General features: G+C 45.3%; 2 protein-coding genes and 1 long non-coding RNA gene across 5 annotated transcripts in view; 1 reads left to right on the forward strand and 2 right to left on the reverse strand.

The window, feature by feature from the left end:
- The window catches only part of PIGL (phosphatidylinositol glycan anchor biosynthesis class L), a 61,882-nt gene extending 53,298 nt beyond the window's left edge, over positions 1-8,584 (forward strand). The window contains exons 5-7 of one of the 2 annotated variants that reach the window (XM_074890397.1): positions 1,205-1,236; positions 6,723-6,856; positions 7,985-8,584. In XM_074890397.1, coding sequence (XP_074746498.1) covers positions 1,205-1,236; positions 6,723-6,856; positions 7,985-8,083 — 265 coding nt within the window. In that variant the 3' untranslated portion in view covers positions 8,084-8,584. Of the gene's footprint in view, positions 1-1,204; positions 1,237-4,325; positions 4,562-6,722; positions 6,857-7,984 lie in introns of those variants that run through there. The other variant, XM_074890398.1, reaches the window with a different exon arrangement.
- Positions 8,585-9,662: 1,078 nt separating this feature from the next.
- CENPV (centromere protein V) lies at positions 9,663-13,116 on the reverse strand. Of its 2 annotated transcripts, XM_074890404.1 has the most exons (6): positions 13,029-13,110; positions 12,851-12,950; positions 11,711-11,809; positions 10,804-10,873; positions 10,297-10,411; positions 9,663-9,936 (listed from the first exon to the last, which is right to left on the reverse strand). In XM_074890404.1, exons 1-6 carry the CDS (start codon positions 13,093-13,095, stop codon positions 9,812-9,814), a joined length of 576 nt encoding a protein of 191 aa, XP_074746505.1. In that variant the 5' UTR covers positions 13,096-13,110; the 3' UTR covers positions 9,663-9,811. The 2 variants fall into 2 exon arrangements, with proteins under 2 accessions (XP_074746505.1, XP_074746504.1); XM_074890403.1 differs by having other exon boundaries at positions 12,851-13,116.
- Positions 13,117-18,126: 5,010 nt separating this feature from the next.
- LOC141952680 (uncharacterized) lies at positions 18,127-20,142 on the reverse strand. The gene is made up of 2 exons (XR_012631685.1): positions 19,820-20,142; positions 18,127-18,852 (listed from the first exon to the last, which is right to left on the reverse strand). It is a non-coding gene; the product is annotated as an uncharacterized LOC141952680 (long non-coding RNA).
- Between the last annotated feature and the right edge of the window lie 22 nt (positions 20,143-20,164).

Raw genomic sequence — 20,164 nt, forward strand, 5'->3', positions numbered from 1 at the left:
CTGTTTGAGTTCTGCCATGACCTGCATTTCTGGCTTGACTTTTGCTTTGAATTGCTTTGTGTATTCATTACTCCGTGCTTCCTATTTTGTCTATGCCTGTGTAGCTAATCCTTTTCCTTGAACTTAACCAATAGCCAGAGATAATCCTAGTTTGAAAGTGACTGGAGAAACATAACAGTTTACATATAATGTATGTTTTATCCTGGTTGATTTACACATGAACTGTCACATTGTCCTTCCTTAAATACACCACTATAAGATGATAACAATCTCTTTAAATATTACACAGGGTTAAATAACTTTTTTTTTTTTTTAATTTCCTTTCTCCTTTTGGCAAATGTTCCATTGTTTGGATTTTTTCTTTCCTTATGGAAGAGCAAGCCGGGGTGTGGGACAGCTCTGAGTGCCATCTGCTGGAGACCTGCTTCCTCCATCCCTGCGATGGGCCAAATCTGGAGGCGATGCAAATGGTGATGTGAGCATAAGTGCTCTGACGCCATGAACCACAGGCTAGAGCAGGAGAAACAAGAGAATTAAAAAGGAGTTGAAACTAATACCCTCTGATGCCTTCACCATATCAGGATTTGCTTACACTTCTGGATGGAAGTACCATCGCTGTTCACATCTCCTGCGCTCGTCCCCTAATTCTGTTTCCAAGGGATGCATTTTTGCTACAGAGACTTCCCAGAACAAAGTCATCATGAAGGGATCAAAGTCTTAGTGAGCAAAAAGTCAGAGCAGCTTCTCAGATGTCTCGGTGCCAGCATGGGTTAGAAAGAAAGAGGCTGGTCCCCGAACAGGAGCTGTGGCTGAGGCAATGTCCCTGGTCAGCAGACACAAGGCTTTAATGAGCCAGTGCTCTCAGAGGTGAATAGCCTTTGGTAGCCTCTTGCAGTTTCCCTCAGTGCAACATGAGAAGTTTGAGACTGAGTTGGATTTATAGAGCTTATTTGTGCTGTGTCCCAGCAGCCAGGATGAGGCAAGTAATGGCAGAATTGTGTGGGGAATGAGGCTTTCCACTGCCTGACATGTGCATCCAGTGTTGGCTCCTGAACTTTCTTCTAAGATTAGCCATTGTAAATGTGTGTGTGTGTGTGTGTGTTAAGAGAAAAGGGTTGATTTAGCATACAGAGTTCATACTCATGAAATCAGGATTTGAATAACTTCATTGAGTGTTTACCTCCATGTTTCTCTTCATTTACAGGTACCTGCATTCAGAGCGGAAGTTACCTGAAGGTATGTCACATTAGGCACCCATGACCCTGCGGGCATTAGACAATCATTTACATGAATGTTCTGTCCAGGGTTTCATCTGCCTAACTTGCCTCTATTTGCAATGCAAATGAAACCTGCAGCTGAACTCTTCTTTGCCCTTTTATCTCCCTGCAGTTTTTTTACAAGCTCAGGCTTCTCTACTGTCCTTTGGGGTTGTGCTGTCTTGGTGGTGTGATTCAGTGTCTGGTCTATGCTTCTTGCTGTCTTGCATGAATGAGTGCTATTTCCAGGTCTCTCAGCTCAGTCCCAGAGTTTTTGGTCACATCTTACTTATAAGACCTTTTTTATAAGCCTTTTTTTTTTTTTCCCCCTGTGACGGGCCTCAGAAACCATTGCCAACTGAGCCAAAAACAGTTGCATGTACCAAACTAAGCTTCCATCAAAATGTGGTCAGTATGGGAAAGGTATCTGAAATCTGCACTGGCACAAATCATTGGAGTGTCTTTTCACTTGTAAATGAGCAAGTATCTCTGAGAAATTCTCTGTACAAGTGGGGAAAAGAAAGAAACAAAGTACAGAAGCAGGTTGCTCCTGACCCTTTTTTCTAGCTGCTGTCCCAGAGTAGATCTGCAGCCCTTATCTCTAGCAAACAGTGCCTGACTCAGGGACAAATTTGTGGAATTAGTTTAAGCACAAAGCTATCAGCTGTTTGGCTATAGGAAGGTGGCTCAACCAGGCCCACCCAGGCAACGTTCTGCTCCTGCAGCAGTCATCTGGACTGTGTTTCTTTAATGCTAATTCCTGAATCATTGTAGGATTTGAATGTGTCACAGCAAATCAGTTTTAATTCCCTGCTAGCAGCAAGTTGCAGACCAAGATCTGATGGAGAGAGCATGAGCCAAGATGGCAGAATGCCCTTTAACTGAGTTCAGACTCTAGTCCCTTCAATTCTCCCATCTATGAAAGAGGAGTAGTAATGCCAACTTCTTTCCTAGGACCTTTTCTTTGTTCAGCGCTGGGATGCAGCAAAGAGCTCTGTGTGTGCTGTGTGCTTTACAGAGAAAGAACAAGGAACTGCAGTGGTAGATGTCACTGCTAGATGTCAGATCTTATCTAGACTGAACCACCTTCATGTGCTGTTCATGCAGGTTTGTTGGATACACTATGGTCCTGGATATAGGCTGTGCCTCAAATTGGTTCAGGTTTGAAATAGACCCACATATAGACAACTTTTCCATTTCTCTAGCAGCATTAAGAGCCTCCTGAAGCTATGTGAAAGCCTTGCTGCTCTGATTACATCACATCTGACATGACCTACAAACACCAAAGGAACGGGGAGCTCCCATGCTGCTGCTTACGCTAAGCCTTTCCAAATATAGTTCCAGTCTCATTGAAATTCCCAGTATTTATAATTTGATCTGGCAGGCGTGCAGAGCTGTGCATCAGAGGGGCTTAATGAAACAAGAGCGATGCTGGGATTGAGGCTGTCTGGATAGAGCTGAAAGGCATGTTCGGGCCATGAAAATGTGCTGCTCTCCTGTTGTTAAGAGGGAACTATTTGTGGGTGAACCTGTATAAGCCCATGATCAGGGAATCCACAGAAAATCTCTCTGCAAATGCAAAAGCCGGCTAAGCCTTGCATTGCCTCAGTGATATACAAATGAGCACCCTAAATATCCTGCTTTGCTTTCTAATGCCTTTAGCCAGCATAAACACAACAGGCTTTTTATAATCTGTAATCAAGTTCTCCAGCCCCGGCACAAGCACATAGGCTTGTTTCAAGAAGCCAACACAGCTGCTGGATATGCATCCACCCCTACTAGTGGCCCCATCCAGCTATAACCAGCGGTCTTCCAAAAGAATTGGTGTGCTAACATCTGTCAGGAGCAGTGCAAGCCTTTACCACACATAGATCTGCTAATAATCTTCTCACTCTAGGCATACTTGCTGCATAAATGATTTGGAAGTAGAAAGGCAAGCTGAACAGGCTGCAGTCTTCATGCACTTCTATTCTAGGCCTAATCCACTAGCTATATTGATCTTGCCCTTTCTGCCAACCTAGAGAGGTTGTATTACACTGTTAATCCCATCCTGCCCAGGTCACAGTCACAACAGGCTCTGAAAAGCTTCACCTGCTGGTGTCACAGGCGTAGAGTCATCAATGGCAGCACTTCTCTTACCCTGCTTGGCAGGGAGCAGCCTGTTTCTCTGAACCCTTTTCCATCTCTCCCTGGACTGTACATTCCTTCCCTGCTTCATTTCATCTCACATTCCCATGTGGAGCAGCCTTTGCTGTCAGCATGTGGACATCCTTGTCATATCAGTAACACAGAAGACTCTTACAGTGCCCTTCATTTTGTGAGGCTTCAATGCCATTGCCTTGCCTGATCTGACCGATGGGGGCCCAGGAGGTCAGACTGATCAATAGTGAAATCACTTGCGGTTGCTCTGAGCCCTTATTGCTGAGCTTTGGGGAACAAAAGGGTGAAATTGTTGCATGGATTAATATTTCTTAGGGAAAAATTATGAGGAAAGGAAGAGTGCATTTTGTTAACAGAGCAGCCCAGGGTTCAGAGATCGGTGGTGGGTAACCCTACACTATCTCTCTTCCCATCACTGCAAGTAGGAATTCACGTGGCATTGCCAGGGTTCATTAACAGCCACCCAGGAAAGGAAAGACCCCTTGCCCCTTGTTTGCTTTAGCCCTGTCCTCCCCAGTAAGCACTGAAAAGCAAAGAGGTGGCCAGTGGGAATGCTGCCTACAAGAGCAAGGGGATACATATCTCTTCCTTTCCTCTGCCGTGTCACAGGGCAGTACCATGCTAATTCTTTTCTCTGAAACTACCCACCAACAGGCTGGGCCTGCTGAGCAGCCCAGAGGACCTCTGCAGAGAATGGGGGGAAAAGGGGTTCCCCTACCTGTGACACATCACAAGTTTATTTCAAGTTGGCTACTTGGAAAGAAGAAATGTCTTTAGTGGGAGTAAAAGAACTGTCAGGGCCTTTCTGTGTGCAACTGCAACACTTGTCACTGGAGAGCATCCTTTGCAGTAGCAAGCTGAAACCTTGCGGCGGCTAAACAGCAACTGCTCTGTCTGTCACTTGTCAAGGTGGCCCACGAGCGAGACGGCTCGCAGTCAGGAAGTGGCACAGGCCATGCTGGTCACCCAGCTGCCTGCATTCCCGCACGTCCAAGGGACTCGCTGCAGGGAGCTTGGCAGAGCCATCGGTCCTTCCAGATGGCATCGCACAGCTGCTGCTCTGCGGGGACGGGCACGATGACCTTGCAAGGGGTGGATGACTGAGGCTGCAGTAGAACGGGAGCAGGGACGTGGGACTGACATAGGTAAGACGGGAGGGCCTTCAAGGCAGAGCGGTGCCAAAAGTGGTCCTAAGCGGGGCGGCCTGGGCGAGGCAGGGCCGGCAGGGAAGCGGGCTGTGGGTCCCCGCTCGCTCCGCAGGGCAGACACCGCCATCTCCCGGCAGCTCCTGTCAGGCCGGGCCTGCAGCGAATGCCCATGACTTTCAGGAGGGCTTTTCCTCCGGTTCCTGGCACAGCACAGACTCGTGTCAGCGTTTGACTGGATGGAAGTGCCAGTGATTTCCCTAGAGGCCTCTAACCCTGCCCATTGCTGCCCACAGCAGGAGAACATAACTCCTTTGAATGCTCTGTCCACCCTGCTGGGGAGTCGTGTCCCAGGATCAATGCAAAAAGAGAACTGGAAGGGGAGCATGGTCCTGGAGCCCTCTGTGATACTGAAATAAAGAGTTACCAGTTTTGCTTTTGAGAGTGGAAAAGGCTATTGACAAGTTGGAACAAATTGTACATCCTCCTCTTGAAGGAGAGAGAAGAAAGAAACGAACTGAAAGATTCTGAAAATGTGCTGGAGGGAGTCCATCAGGGCTGCTGTGTCCTGCCATTGCAGGCTTTGGCTGGAGTAAAAGCAAGACCTTTCTTTGCAGTGAAATGGGTTAGCATCACTGGGAAGAGGCAGGGGACACAAATCACTTGTGAGGGGATTTGTGGAGGGAGGATCGTCCCATTCATGCTGCTTGTTCCTGGGTTCAGCATGTCACAGACCCCTGGCTGGGGAAGAAATGGTACTGGTGGGGTATCTTTGAGTACCATGCTCTACCTTGGAGACTTCTGGGGGCTTCTTCCCTTGTGTCTCCAGGAAATTAATTCACCATAAGAGCAACAAGTTTTGCTTTCCTATTTCATACTTGATAGAGGCTAGACTGAAGGATCTACCAAATATCCAAAGTAGGGAAGCTAGCAGCAAGTTGACGGCTCAGGTCCTTGTAGGATGAGATTCCTGAGCGCTAGCAGATCTGCATAGAGGGCTCCTAAAGAGGCATCATCATTTCTTGCACAGAAACCCACCTCGTGGAAAAGATGCTTGCTTCTGCCCCTATCCTGGAGAATCTTTTTCCTTAGGAGGACACAAGTCTTGCCTACATTTTAGGGCCAAGAGGTATTTGAGCACCACCAGTTCACTTTGTGCTCAGGACATAAGGGCTTAAGCAGTATGAGATGTGAGCACAGGCTTCACACACTAAAATGGTCCATTAGGCAGCCTTTGTAGCAATTCAGCATTGTTCTTTGTCTCCTTTGTATAATTTCACTGTTTAAAGGTACACTGAAGAAAATCTTATTGCAAATCTAATTGCGTATCTGACCACCTGTGTAAACTGTGACTTTGGCTTCTTCTGTCGAACTTTCATACAATGTCTGAAGTGTGGAGCATAATCACAGCAGCTTCCAAGCCCTAAGAAGTCCCAAAGCAGCTCCCTTGAGACCTACAGGCTCTTAATGGGACCATCAGTAGCTCTGAGCTCATCAGTGAAGACAATTTAGCCATGGTAAAAAAAAATAGCAGTTAACTTTTGAGTTCAAGGGGCTCTTTAAAACAGAAAAAAAATTCCAGACCAGTAGAATCTCTATACATGTTACCTTCATCTGCTTCATGACAAACATCGGAGCAATGAATTCTGGAACTCTGTTGAAGTGTAACTGCCTGCCTGAGTTAATATTTGATACAGCCATTCCTGAAACTTGTAAATATTTTTTCTGCAGCTAAGAATTGGAGTAGAAAGAGGAAATCTCATTTTTGTAGCTGAACCAGAGACTGCTGTTTTAAATTTCCATTATATGATATAATGCCAGCATTCAGAGAGCCATCTGTGCTTTTTCCTTTGAGTCTAACTACATAGGAATAATTTAAATTATAAGCAAAATTACCCACCAAACCCTCTGATATTCAGAGCTAGCTTTGCTTTCCACAGACCACATACAGAACAAGAACCAGTACAGACGGTCATAGACATGCACTGGGCACAAAGAGATCCTGGTGGAAGCATGAGTAGAAGTTGCTCCCCTTTTGCACAAAAAGGATCCCCGTGGCCAGCAATACAGGGCAGCCTGCAAAGACCTGCTGAGCCTGGAGAGATGGGCACCTTACAAGAATACTGTTGTTTTGAAATACTTATCATCTTTCTCTGTCTAGGGTGCCGTGTGTTCGTGCTTGAATCAGTAAATCTCTTCCGGAAGTACATCTCCATCCTGGATGTACCCATTTCCTGCCTCCTGCCCAGAGATGCTCTCTTCATACTCACAGAGGAGGAGACTGCACAAGCCAGGGTGAGATGGGTGGTACCTGCTTAACCTGTTTGAATAGCTCATCATCACTGTGAAGACTTTAGTTAGAGGTGTCATATTCACAGAGAACTTCATAAATAATTATAGGTGTGGATTACGGATGTCACTAATGGACAATCTTCAGTGATATGTAAAACATAAATGGACAAGACAGGTTGTTTCATGTGCTGTGTGGATAGCAGGACAGGGCTGAGCAGATTTGCAGCTGAAAGATCTTCAGTAGTGACAGTGCACTGCGTTTTACACTGTGTCCAGGCTATATTTCAAAGGAGACTGGATCCAACATAATATTCTGAGTATGTAAGTGGCCTGTCAAAGAATGGCATGACTGTGTGCCAGGAACAGCATCTTTGGACCATAGCTCTAACTGAAAATGGAGGCAGCTTGTAAACTTGTGGTCCAAAGCTCTTTGCAAGTTTACTTCTCTACTCTGTATTTTTTGAACTATTTTGCTGCATGAGATCTCACACATTTAGTCCACAGTTCCCTATGTCAGAATCTGATTAGCTTGCCTTCCATAGCATGAAAATATTTGCCCAGCAAACAGTCCTGTTAATCCACAAATTACAGAACTTTACTGCTTTTGAGGCTGTTACATATAGAAACTGCTTTGATAAAGGTGGTGTTATTCCCTTGTGGTTTTTGTTTCTGAAATCTGACCTTTCTAAGCTGGTGCACTATAAATAGATTAAGTTTCAGCTGGCAATGTATGATCGGAAGCAGCATGCAGAGTGTTCTCAGATGCACATATATCAGGTTTCTGCTTCCCCAGCATGTGAACACCCAGGTGTGAGATCACATAGGGAGGAGGAGTTATACGTGACAAAGAAGCTGTCACAGTACCAATCTGCAGCTGCTAATGTCCTTTCTAGCAGGACCCCTCTGAACAGTAGGCAGCACGACACCAGCAGCATAGGGGCAGACAGGCCTCTCCCTGCCCTTTGGCCCCATAGAATAGGCAGCCTTCCACCTCCCACTACTTCTTCCCTGCTCACTGAAAACAGGCTGTCCTACAAATTGGCGGTGAACCTCACAGGAGGCCTAGGAAACTGCCCTCACATTCGGTCTGGAAGGTTCTTGTAATGCTTTCTCAACTATTTTTCCTTCTAGAGAGCCATGCGGTGTCATCGCAGCCAGCTCCTCTGGTTTCGCCACATCTATATGCTTTTCTCACGTTATATGGTGATCAATTCACTCCGCCTTCTGTAAAAGAGATGTCACTCACAACCTGAGGAGTAAAAGACTGTGCCAGGCCCAGGACTAAAGAAAACTCACCTGTTACATGCGCAAGAGGACAGGAGTCTCTTTGTGTAGCATTCTTTCAGACTACAAAAAACAGGCTGTGTGAACTTCCTTCTGAATATCTTGTTGCCTGATACAGTGAGATGAACAGGTTTTAACAGCTGCTCTATTTTCTCACTGTAGAAGCTTAAATAGGACAAGAAATTTCGATTAACCTAATTAGGAGTCAAATGCAGGAGTATTCTGCATTAGAGAAGATACGGCACAAACTATTTTTCCGCAAGAGGATGTAGCTGCGAGGACTGCTTGGCTCGTATCTCTTGGTGCTTTTGTAAAATCCAGATATCGAGTAACTTTTTAAAGATCATGCTTTCTCCACAGATAGAACCAGAACCACAAGACCTGTCTTATTCGGTCAGAACTTTAAAAAGCCAAAGGTTATGAATAAACCATCAGAAATCATAGAAATTTCTCTAACTGCACTGATCTTTGCTGCTACTGCTGCTTCTTTCATACACATTGTGTTGGAGGCTCCACCTTCGCAGAGCGTCCCTCATGAAACATGAGCATTTCTTCTTGCTTCAGAACATGGGGCTTAAGATCAACTTACAAGAGTTTCAACACGATGTAAGAATGAGGTGCAAGAGACCCAGACTGTAACTAGGTCTTTTATAGAACACATCCAGAGATAACAATTGCCAGAGATGTTTCAAAAGCTGTTCCACTTATGTAAAAGACTAGGGGAGGAGTTAAAGATCCTCTTCCTTTATGTTAAAAGGTAAGTGAAGCAGTTTCATTTCTTAGCCTATACAGAGATTTTACTAGTGATTTGGGTTTCTGTGGGGTCACAGTGGAGCAAAGTCAGCAATACTCAACGTTTCTGTAGGCCTCTGCACTCATTCCTGTGGGCTCACATCTACCAGAGGCATCTTTCCTGGATCTACACCGCTAGTCATTGCATAGTCAAGATCAGAGCCCAAATTGCCAGATCCTGATCTGTTGCTGAGAGCGCATCCCCCTCCTGAAGACAGCAAATGAGTTCCTGGTTGTACTGAAGTACGTAAGAGTATGAGAGTGTTGAACTCTGTTCCCTGGTCATGAGTCAGTGCCTAATCATATGCCTGCTCAGCCTTAAGACCATGAGTAAGTCCAGGCCTAAGCAAAACAGTACTTAATCACATGAGCAACTTCGGTGGCCCCTCTCTTTAAGCACCTGTGTAAATGTTTTACCGAACTTGAGCCTGCTAAGCTTTTTCAAATCCCCTTTAACTTTAAATCCATGGTCAATTTATTGAAGTCAATGGAGAAGAAACAGTGTTAAGTTAGTATTATGTCCTAAGCAAGAGATTATCTTATATAGGACATTTTTATACACCAGACTTGAAACACAGGAAATACCCATACAAGCAAAGATTAGATTTTTTTTTTTTTACTTTGTTCTGTTTATTGTGATTTAAACTTTAGCACAGCTGAGGGCAACGTACCAAAATAGCAGCCCTGGGGTGGTTTATGGAACAGAGGTAGTTTGAAAACTGAAAGTCACAAATGAATGGGACAGGCAGCATAGAAAGATTTATTTAAGAAACAGAGAACAAATAACAATAACGTAGAGATCAGTTTTACCAACCCTCACCCAGGAAAGCCCAGACTACAGTTCCACAGCAGTGCTCCAAGTTCCGCTGCTGGAAGGCTGTGTCAGGGTTTTGACATGTCTCTGATGGTCTTGTGTTCCTTCACTGCCTTCTCCCACTCCTTGCCATTGATATCCTCTGTGACAATGGTCTGCACTGTGCCATCATCCAGACAATGGGGAGCTATTCCTGAAGAAAGACAGAGCACACAGAAACCTGTTTGTCACAGATAAAGTGTGGGAGCCGCCTGCACCATGCTGTGGATGGGGCATCTCAGGGAAAGGCAAATGCTCAGTCCAGCTATTGCTGTAAGGCTGGGGAGCCTAGGGGAGAAACCTGGCATGGGCAGAAGCCCACACATCACAGGTAAGACTCTTTCTTATGCAGGAGCTACAGGTTTACACTGCAGTTCCCGATGTTTAGCACGTTAGGAACAAACTCATAAGACACCTGCTGCTCACTGCTGTCACGTTAGCATCCAATGGAGTCTTTAGCCAAGGTTTGCTTGCTGGTTAACTTTGGTTACCACAGCTCACTCCTTCTACCTACCATAACCATCTGGATTAGAACGAGGAGTATAAAAGCTCTGTACACCACAGGTCTTGCAGAATGTGTGCTGGGCACGATGTGTGTTGAAGGTGTATGTTGTCAAATTATCAGCACCCTAGGCAAATGAAAAGCAACATAAGTTTTCCACATAAACAGATGTATTAATTACTTTCTATGGGCCTGTAGCTAAGAAATGTAAAATTTAAAATACCACCTTCATGTCTTTACTTGAGAGAGTTCTGCATTCATGCTCCTTTTCTGAACCCCTGTGCTTTGTATATACACGTGTCCATAACAGTCAAGCCTGAGAACTGCAAGAGCTCTAATGTCAGCTCACTAAGATGCACTAACACACCCACACCAGACGGCATAAAATACAGCCATTTCCCCTAACCAGCCACAGGCAAATTTAGGATAGAAAACTGGCTGCCACTTGCATCTTTGAGGATAACACTGGATTATGCTGCTCGTGTTCACGGCCATGCTCTTACTGCATTCTTACTCTACCTTCAGCAGCTTGAAACGCGACGCTGGGACAATGAAGTGTCTGTTCTGTTTCTTTGTGCAAATGCTGCAACTGTAAAAGAAAAAGCAGACCTTTCTAGAAGCAGCGGACAAGTTGTAGTACAGCAATCAGATCTAGCATGGACCTCTTGACAACAGAAATTCCATTGACAGCTAAAATGGCTTCTGGTTAGAGTCACGGAGGTAAGCAGCAAAAGCGGACTCGGGGTATAGTGGTGTTTGGCAAAGCACACCCGTAGAACAGACTGACCCTGCACAGGTACACTGAGAAGGTATTCTACACCAAACGTTACATGCCATTTTTTCTTCACATCTACAACTCTCAACAGACATAACTAGGACAAAACTCTAACCCTGAGAAATCCATTTAATCTTTCAGACCAGACTTTGCCAATTTTGCCAACATTAATTACCTTGCAAACAAGAAAGTAGGGTTCAGAAGTTTACCCATGAGCTAGAAGCAAAGTAGTTGCAGGCAAAGGGGGATCACTATTGAAATCGGACAGTGTTGTAGTTTGAAGCACGTGTGGTCAAAGGTGTAACGTTCACTTGAGAAGACCCAGTTAAAAGGATTGATGTGCTTTGAGCACACTGCACTTAGAGGAAACATAAAGCAGATGGCTGAGCACCTGTACTCACTACATCTCTCCTGACACTTTCTGCGTGAGCACAGATGTGAGACCTGAAGTCCTGCCCAAAGAAGCAGCACCTGAAATCACCAGCACTGAATCCATGTTGGATCAGGACATAGTTAGGGCTATACCCTATGGAAACAGCTCAGAGGATGTTCTGCAGTTGCACCATCTTCTTTTAGCTCTAAGGTACTGACTGGAAAAGCATACAAGCTTACATTCATCTATGAGAATAAGCAACAAAAAAATCAACTCACTTGCAGTTAAAAACATGCAGATCTGCTGAAGCCCACACCTCAAAGCGGACGGCTCCGCAGTGACAGCCTCCTGTGTGCTTGACCAAACCTCTGTATTCACTGGAGAGAGAAACAACAGAGAGGTTTTGTGACCATACTCTTTTTTTTTTTTTTGGCCAAGAAAACAGTAAGGCTATATACTACATTATTCAGTTCTGCTTTGGGCACTTGCAGAACACCAGAAAATGTATCCACTCAAGTGTATTTTAATAAAAAGTGCCAGAGGGAGGTAGAGAATGGCCTTTGTCCTCCACAGCAATTGCTTTTCTGGTTTAATTAAAATGGTGAAAAGGAAAGAAGATCAACAGTTCAAGGAAAGTACACTCCCGTGTGCAATACAAAACACATGCACTGCTGCCACAGTCCAGGTCAAAATGCTGACCCAGGCTACGGGGTCGGGAGGGTTGTACGTAGAGATGAGTGGTGGTGTCACAAGACAACCCCCTTGGAATTGGGAACTGAATTTTCCCACAATTTTCCTACAGCTGCTCCAGCACTACTCATATTCCTCCATTTAAAAGCTGGGAAAAGCAAAGACAAGTGGATTCTACCTAATATTTGAAATGCATTTTATTTTGCACTGTCATTGCAGAGGAACTTCATGATCAAGGAATTTCGGAGCTTGTGCTTCTCCCTCTCCCCCAGGACGCCTCCATAGCAACAGGGCAGAATCCCCATGCTAGGTCAAAAGCAAAAAGCAAAGGAAAACCCTTTTCCTTTCAGATTTTCATTCCCACGGACAGTCACTGATCGCAGCCCAGTGATGATGTGCTTGTGCTGGAAAGAGCGAGCCTAGGAAGGGGGTGGAGATTGAGAAGCGGAGCCTCACTGCTCCCGCACCATGCCCCCAAGGGCATTTTTGACGGGAGAGCCCTAAAACAGAGGAAGCTTTAGCATAAAAAGCCACTTTCGCCGTGGTGCGTGCTGGGGGGTCACCCCCCACCCCCGTCCCCCCGCCTTTCTCCGCAGCTCTCCCGAAGCCCGTGTTTAGTGCTGTGCAAGTGCTGCCAAGAGGCCGAGGATGTCCCGGGGGAAGGAGCCGCCGGGCAGGGCGGCTCAGCCTGGAAGCTGCGGGCAGAGCCGCCCCGGCCCCGTACTCACTAAGCGTCCAGCAGCAGCCGCGCCGCCTCCTCGCAGCTCAGCCGGTGCCGCTCCTGGAAGGCGGCCCAGCGCCCGCTCTGCGCCCCCAGCTCGAAGGCGCCGGGGGGCTGTGCCTGCGCCCCCGGCCCTCCCGGGGGTCCGCCCGCTTTCTTCCCCCGGCCCCGGCGGCTCCCGCCCGCGGGGGAACTGGCGGCCGCGCTGCCCCGCCGGGACCGCCGAGCGCTGCCCGCCGTGGCTCGCCCCATGCGCCGCCGCCGCCGCTGCACCGCGCCCGCCAGGGGGCGCCGCGCCGCCGGCACCAGGGGGGTGTCCCGGAGCGGGGGGGGGGAGGCCGGGGGGACCGGGGATAACGACACACCGGGGCCGGTTTCTAAGGAAGCTTCGCTGTCGGCATCGGCCCTCTCTGCCCGCTGTAACGGGGGGCGGCGGAGGGGGGGTGGGTACCGTGAGCGAGCAAAACGGGAAGTCACGGAAAATTCACGCCCCACGCTGTTAGCCGGTGTGCCCCGAAGGAAAGCAGGCTGGCCTCTTCCTTGTAAAAGCCCTTGTGATGGCAGAAATGTCAATTATCCACAAGCATTGACATGAGGCTTTTCCTTTAATTATAAATATATGATGCCTCACGTGCTGGAGGATGTCAAGGTGCTTTGCAGACCTGAGGTGCTATTAGAAGTCTGTTGTTTCACACCCCTGCTATGCACCCAGCCTCATTTCGGAACAAGACTGCTGTTTAACAATACTGCAGTGCATCAGGGTGCCCCTTCCGGAGCGTATTTAGTCCTTTCTCAGGTTTGAAATCATTATAGCAGCCTTGCAGAGAAATGGCTTCTAACACGATTCCCACTAAACAACTTTCTGCAAATTCTGTCACCAAAGTCTTAAAAGTTAAAAAGGAAAACAATCAGATAATACATACCTTTTTAAAAATAAATAAATAAATAAAAGTTTAGGAAAATATGAAAGCACCCCTCTAGTGGTAAAAGTCTTAGAAAAGGTTATTCCTGAACATCTGAAAAGCAACGCTGTTTCTCAAGTAAAACTAATGCAGGGGAGAAGTACAAGACTTGTAGGTGTCCGAGTTACACTTGGCCAGGGGAAAATAAAATCACTCCAAGGATGAATCGTTGTACTCAGTGTTGCAGGACTGGAAATTTATTTTGTTTGAGTTATAATCAATAATTTGTATTTTCAACAGGACTTAATGTCTTGCTCTTCTAAGAAGGGGAACAGGGAAAGATATAAACAAGTGAGCTGACAGTCTGTTGTGGGGTAGAAGAGGCACCAAAGGGTCACGACTCAGCCAGGAATATAGCAAAGCAACTGGACAATGATGAAACAGCTATCAGCACTCTCTGGTCTGGAAAACAGCTTTAAAAACATGCAGCTACAGTGTGTGGGCTGCCTCCTGAGACGGCACATACCAGGACTTGCATAACAATCCCGTGGCTCAGCACCTCTCTTCTCTGATGATAGGAAAGGGCAGTGAGTTACAATTTCCTGTTATTCCTCATGTGAACCTCTGTACTGGTTACTCATCCTAATGGAACCATTTTTATACACCATATGTGACAAATTCTGGCCCACGCCAGCATGTTCATCTGTAGCTCCTGATCTGAGCCACTCCCATACCTTTAGTCACACTAGATTTCATGTTAGTCACCTTATATTCTGGGAGGAAAAGTCACTGCGGTGAAACTGGAGATCACGAACTGAAACTGAGCCTGAGCATTTTGCAGCACAGATTCATTTGCCTTCAGTGCGGGGTACGGCCAGCAGCAGTTGCAGGTTTCAGCCTCCACGGTCTGTCCTTTTCTAAAAACAGTTAACTGCACTGAACTGAAAGCCAGAACATATTTTAGGAGCTTGTTAGCAAGAAGTTCACACAAATGACCTCCTCTCTGTGCCCCTCCACAATTAGTTCAGCATATTTTAACTGTAGAAGGCATTTTGAGAAGCTGAATTCTGTTCCCCTATGACGTTTCAGGATAAAGAACTGGAAGACAACAATGGAAGAACAAAACACAGTTTTCTTTCAGAAGGCTATAGTAAAGAAATTCTTCCTCCTTTTTCATTTGTTTCATATTTTATTACAAAGGACTATTAAAGCTCAAAACTGGGTCTCGCATAAATAATCAATTCAGGAGCTTTATCGTGGATCTCTGGCTGATGGTAAATTTCCCTGATATTCTGATTTGCAAGCCCTAAGTTTCAGTGGTTGTGTACTGTATTGTCAGTGTACCTGGATGGCAGGCATTTCCCAGTGCCCACAGAGTTAACAGCTTTCACTGGTACATTACTTCCAAATCTAATGCAATGTTTAGCAAACTTTGGTAGAAGCCAACAGCTTGATGAAGAATGCTTTTGCTCTTAAGCTCCTGAGACAAAATGGAGAAGGAAGAATTATTCAGAAAGATGATGGGATGGACGAGAGAAAAAGTCCAGTAAATCACTGGTTGCTCTCTTTAGGTGTCTTGTGATATTCGAAGTTCAACAGCTGACATGTTTTAATGTTAAAGTACAAAGGTGTTTTTATGTGCCATCTCAGCTCTGCTTGTATAACAGTGACTCAGCTCTGCAGACCTGGCTTGCAGCCCGCATTGAGATTCTGTCTGTAAGGGCATTTTCATCGCAAAAGCAGCACTGAAAGCAGCTACATGTTTGTGGATTAAAGAGAATTAGGAACTGTGGCTGCTTTTCATCTAATAAGCAAGGAACTAGAAGTAGTGTATAGGTAACACCACACTTAAAAGAGCTGAGGTAGTTAAAACTACATTGCTTATGCAGGGGAGGAAAATGTCAGTGCTTGGATTTTAGTCTTGCTGTTGTGAAGGGGAAAGCATCCTGGATATTCTCCTCACCATCAAGGGATCCAAGCTGGATCTGAAAACAAAAGGCAGGAGGTATCACCTCTGGGCCAGTGGATGAAGGCTGTTCAGAATAGCCTTGAGAGTACTTGGCTTTGTTCACTGTTAGACAGGTTCTATTGAAACATATTAATAATGATGAACAGCATTATAGGACTTATTTCATCTGTCTTTCTGTTTTCCAAGGTACTTCTTTGCTATCCTGCTGAAAAACCTCACCCCAGAAACCACATGCTAAATCGGCTTAGACGCAGCAGAGAGAATGTGAACAAAGAGAGCTCCTTCACTGCAGTGCAGCTTGGACCAGATCCAAAAGACACACAGGCAGGAGGCAGACTGAAAAGATGCAGACAAGTAATTTTTAGAATAGACCTAGTTATTAATTGTTGCTTTCACTGGCATAACATGCAGACACGAACCTGTGATTTTAGGCTGACGGCGTCTTTATAAAATGCCCTTTAGAAGTCTCCTTACATCAGAAGCACAGGGAATTGCCACATGTTCCTCTGGGTCATTTAGACCTACAGAGAAAGACCTGCCCAAGCCTGTTTATGGTGGCAGGACAGATCTTAAGGCTGTATCCCATGTGTCCTGCAAAGTCAAAATATGCTTTAAACATATTTTAATGCGAGACGGAGTATTGCTCACTTTCCTCTTTTTACTACAAATCTGGGTATCTATTTGTTTTTCTTAAGCTTTCAGCTCCTGAAGTTGGTAGCTTATTAAAAACTTTGTTTATTTAAGGTATTTTTAGCATAAGGCTTAAAAAACAACTAAGATCATTGTCTTTTTTTGGTAATTCATAATATTACAGCCAATCTCACAGTACTTTGAATTGTGACTCACTATTTTTGTAACCCTTGAGCTTGGCAGTACAAGGACAAGCAGTAACATGCCACAGCGCTGTTTGTTCTGTGGCTGGAACTTCAGCAAAGGCTGGGCCTTACTGCAGTGTTACAGGTTTGGGGAGAAAATATTTATCTCCACAACTGTAAATAGGTAAATATAATTATCCTGTGTCATACACAGTGAGACCTGAGGTAAGTATGAATAATATTACGAGATAGGAATATACATTGTTTTTTCCCTGTGGCAAGTAGCCCTATTTTTATCTGAACAAAGGAACAGTACTGAACTTGCTACACATACTCAAATCACCTGACTGTCTGGCTGACCCAAGTTAAACCCCTGTAACTAAAGATAAACAGATTGTTTCATTTGACATTGCTCACGTAGAAATGATACGCTGTTGCTAGGACATTAGTGTACATAAAAAAACAGACGCAGCTTGTGTTCTAGAATGTACAGATTCACTGGAAACATTTCTTTGACTCCAGATTCTTCTCTTCTGAAAGTAGGTTGCTTTGTACTACTGCCCAATGACCTACTTTTGAAACCACTTGGAAAGAACGAACATGTTCCCAACTGCAGGCCCCGTGCCCTGGCAAAAGCTGGAACCACCTGTGCAGTCAGGCCAGTCACAAGACGTAGATTTCTGGTTTTTTCAGCTTTGCATTTATTTATATACAGTTCAGTCAGCTGCTTGATGATACTTATTCACCAAGAGCTACTGGAGGAAGGGCGGCATATATGTTAAATATATATACTTTGTCCAACCACAACAGTTACCACACATTTAAGAATAAACAGATCTCCTTTGTCTGTATCAAATTCAGGTAGTAAAATATTTTCTGAAGAAATTCTGAGGTAAAGCTGCAATTCAGTAAAATGGAGTCACAAAGCTATAACCTCCAGCTTGGGAGATTGTTCTGTACACGTAATGTGTGAAAATGAGGCAGAATCTGGCCCGCAATATATAAACACTGCATTCTGACTTTAAAAAGAAGTACCTTTCAACTTGATAATAATTATCATTGAAGTAGTATAAAGAATCTGTGCAGATATGAAGTGTGTAACATTCAAGGCACAAGTTTACCACGCAGAAAAAGCCAAGGCACAGGAAATGAGGTATTTAAGAAGCTCTCTGTATTCAGCCCACTCCCCCAAAACAAAAGAGGTGGCTCTGTACAGGCACGTAGATGGCTACTGCAGATTAATAGTTAGGAGAATTAAATGAATCCAATCAGTGAGGCTGCAAAACGCTAATGGTGGCCTGTGCAGAGTACCTTGCTGCAGGCTATGGAGATTAGTTTAATTCTGCTAGGCCCTGGACTTGTGTGCACAAAGCCTAACTCTTTTGTTTTTCTCTTTTGACAGAGGGATAACTGAGGAAAATAGTGAGGTGTTTTGCATGGAATTGATTAATTTAATCCATCATTGTTTTTAAAATAGAGTCTGCATTTGATGTCAGCATGTTGCTGCCTGTGCTTGCTTTGGGTAACGTCATTTCCCTGAAGAATGAATTTTTCAGGAGCCATTAGTAACAGGGTATTTAAAGAACTACTCATGGTAGACCGATCTTGTTGGGACTTTATTCTGATCTGTTGATTTAAATACTTAAACAGAAACCAAGCAACAATAATGAGAGCAGATTAGTCATAGGATTTAACCATACTTAGAAAAACATAAGGGAGGGAGGGCTCCTGTGTTTTCTGGTTTACACAGAAAGGAAAAAAGATGACAGAAACTTCTCCTTCTCCATCTAGATGGACATTAAAAACCAAACACATGCACACTAAAATCCTTAATACAAGTCTGAAATGCTCAAACACAGTCCAGTCTTTAGATTATCCTGTGGTTAATCTCCAGTTTAACAGATGTGGCCTTTCACATTTGTAAATATTAGTTACTCGTGGCCTTCCTCTCAGGACTCCGTGATGTTGTTTGGCTGAGGGACACGGTTCCTGGAGCAATGCCTGGGATATACAGCATACACAGGCCAGCCTTGGAGCAAACATTTAGTCACCCTGGCAGCATGCAAACAAAACGAATCTCCTGGAACCACTGAGCAAAACTGACAGCATAAAGAAAACAAATGTGATATTGCCTAAATCTGCCTTTTGTCCTGGATTTATGTCACTGAGTAGTATTTCCAAGGTTGGTTATTGCCATAGAGCTGTCTCTGAACTTTCCAGTCACAAATTTTCTCTTTTTCTGCTTCTGCATTGTGAATAATTACTGTTGGGATGATTTCTTTTCTTTTTAATGTAAACCAGGAGGTGCTAGCAGACACAAGCCCTGTTAGGGGAAAGGAAAGCAAAAGGGTTTTGTTGTTATGGTGGTTTTTTGGTGGGTTTGTTGGGGTTTTTTTAGACGGAAATAGAGTAGCTCCGTACTGAATCTTGCCATTTACATGTGTGCCCATGCTCTGTGAGTGGAGGGTTTAACAGCAAGTTCATCTGGCTTTCCTGAAAGAGCTAGCAGCTGATAAAACACTACTACATAAAAACCTTTTTGGATTTTGTGTGCTCCAGATATAATATAAAATGAGTTAAGTGCCAGTCTGAAAGGTATAATGACACTTAATTAACACAAAGCACATTTCCACATCAGCTCACAGAAGGAAGTTCTCCATAACCCGATCAAAGCTTTCTGTTCTGAAGGCAAGTAAACAGCCATTTGAATTTCAAATGTCAGCATTTCATCAAAGGGGTTGTTTTGCAACCTCACATTAACGAATTAAGCTGTCAGCCAGCTGAAATGGATTCAAAGGGCTGCTCAGGAAATGGGCCACATGACGAGGGGCACGCTCACCTGTAGCGAGCCTGACGCACCAGGGTCACCTACACTTGCCAAATTTCTAACATGTTTTGCCAGCTTTGCTGGCTCACTTCTGCTCTTCCCGGCTTTTCCTCACAGCCACAGGCAGGACCAGCCCTACAGACTATTACAGGCTCTGCCATAAACGCTTCAGGCCACCCCAGGGAAGGGGGTCGGCCAGATGCGTTGGTATCTGTGTGAATCAGCAAAAAGCTGGCACCAAAAGTAACCCCTCTTTCCCTGGGGCACATTCCCCCCAGCCCGTGCCAGGCTCTCCCCTCAGCATTGTCTGGGAATGAGACAGGGGCGGCCGCTGTTCGCTCCCCAGCCCCCTCGCGCCCCCACCGCGCCGGCCATTGCGGCAGCGCTAATGCGCATGCGCATAGACCCCTCCCCGCCGAAATCTGCCTCCGCAAGGCAGCTCCCCCCTAGCAACAGCGCTGACCTCATCGCGCACCAATCAGCAGCGAGCAGCCTCCGAATTTTCCAGAGCTTTCCTCACAGCCGCCCCCCCGCCCTTCTCCAGCTTCCCCCCGGATCAACCAATCAGCACCCAATCTTCTTACTTCTGCACCAATCAATGCCGAGCGACCCGTTCTTACCAGAAACCGCTTCACCGCGCCCCCGGATCCATCCGCTACCCCAGAAATTTAAAGATTTTTAAGGATCTGAGGCCTCACACTAAGACTCCAGGACATCTTTTTCCCCTGAAAGGAGACTAGAGAGGGAAAAAGGCGAGTATTTTGTACAACAGTGCTTTTTTACTTGGGACTACTTTGGGAAGCGGATG

Source organism: Strix uralensis, chromosome 20 (genome assembly GCF_047716275.1).
Source record: "Strix uralensis isolate ZFMK-TIS-50842 chromosome 20, bStrUra1, whole genome shotgun sequence".
In the NCBI taxonomy this organism is placed as follows: Eukaryota; Metazoa; Chordata; class Aves; order Strigiformes; family Strigidae; genus Strix; species Strix uralensis.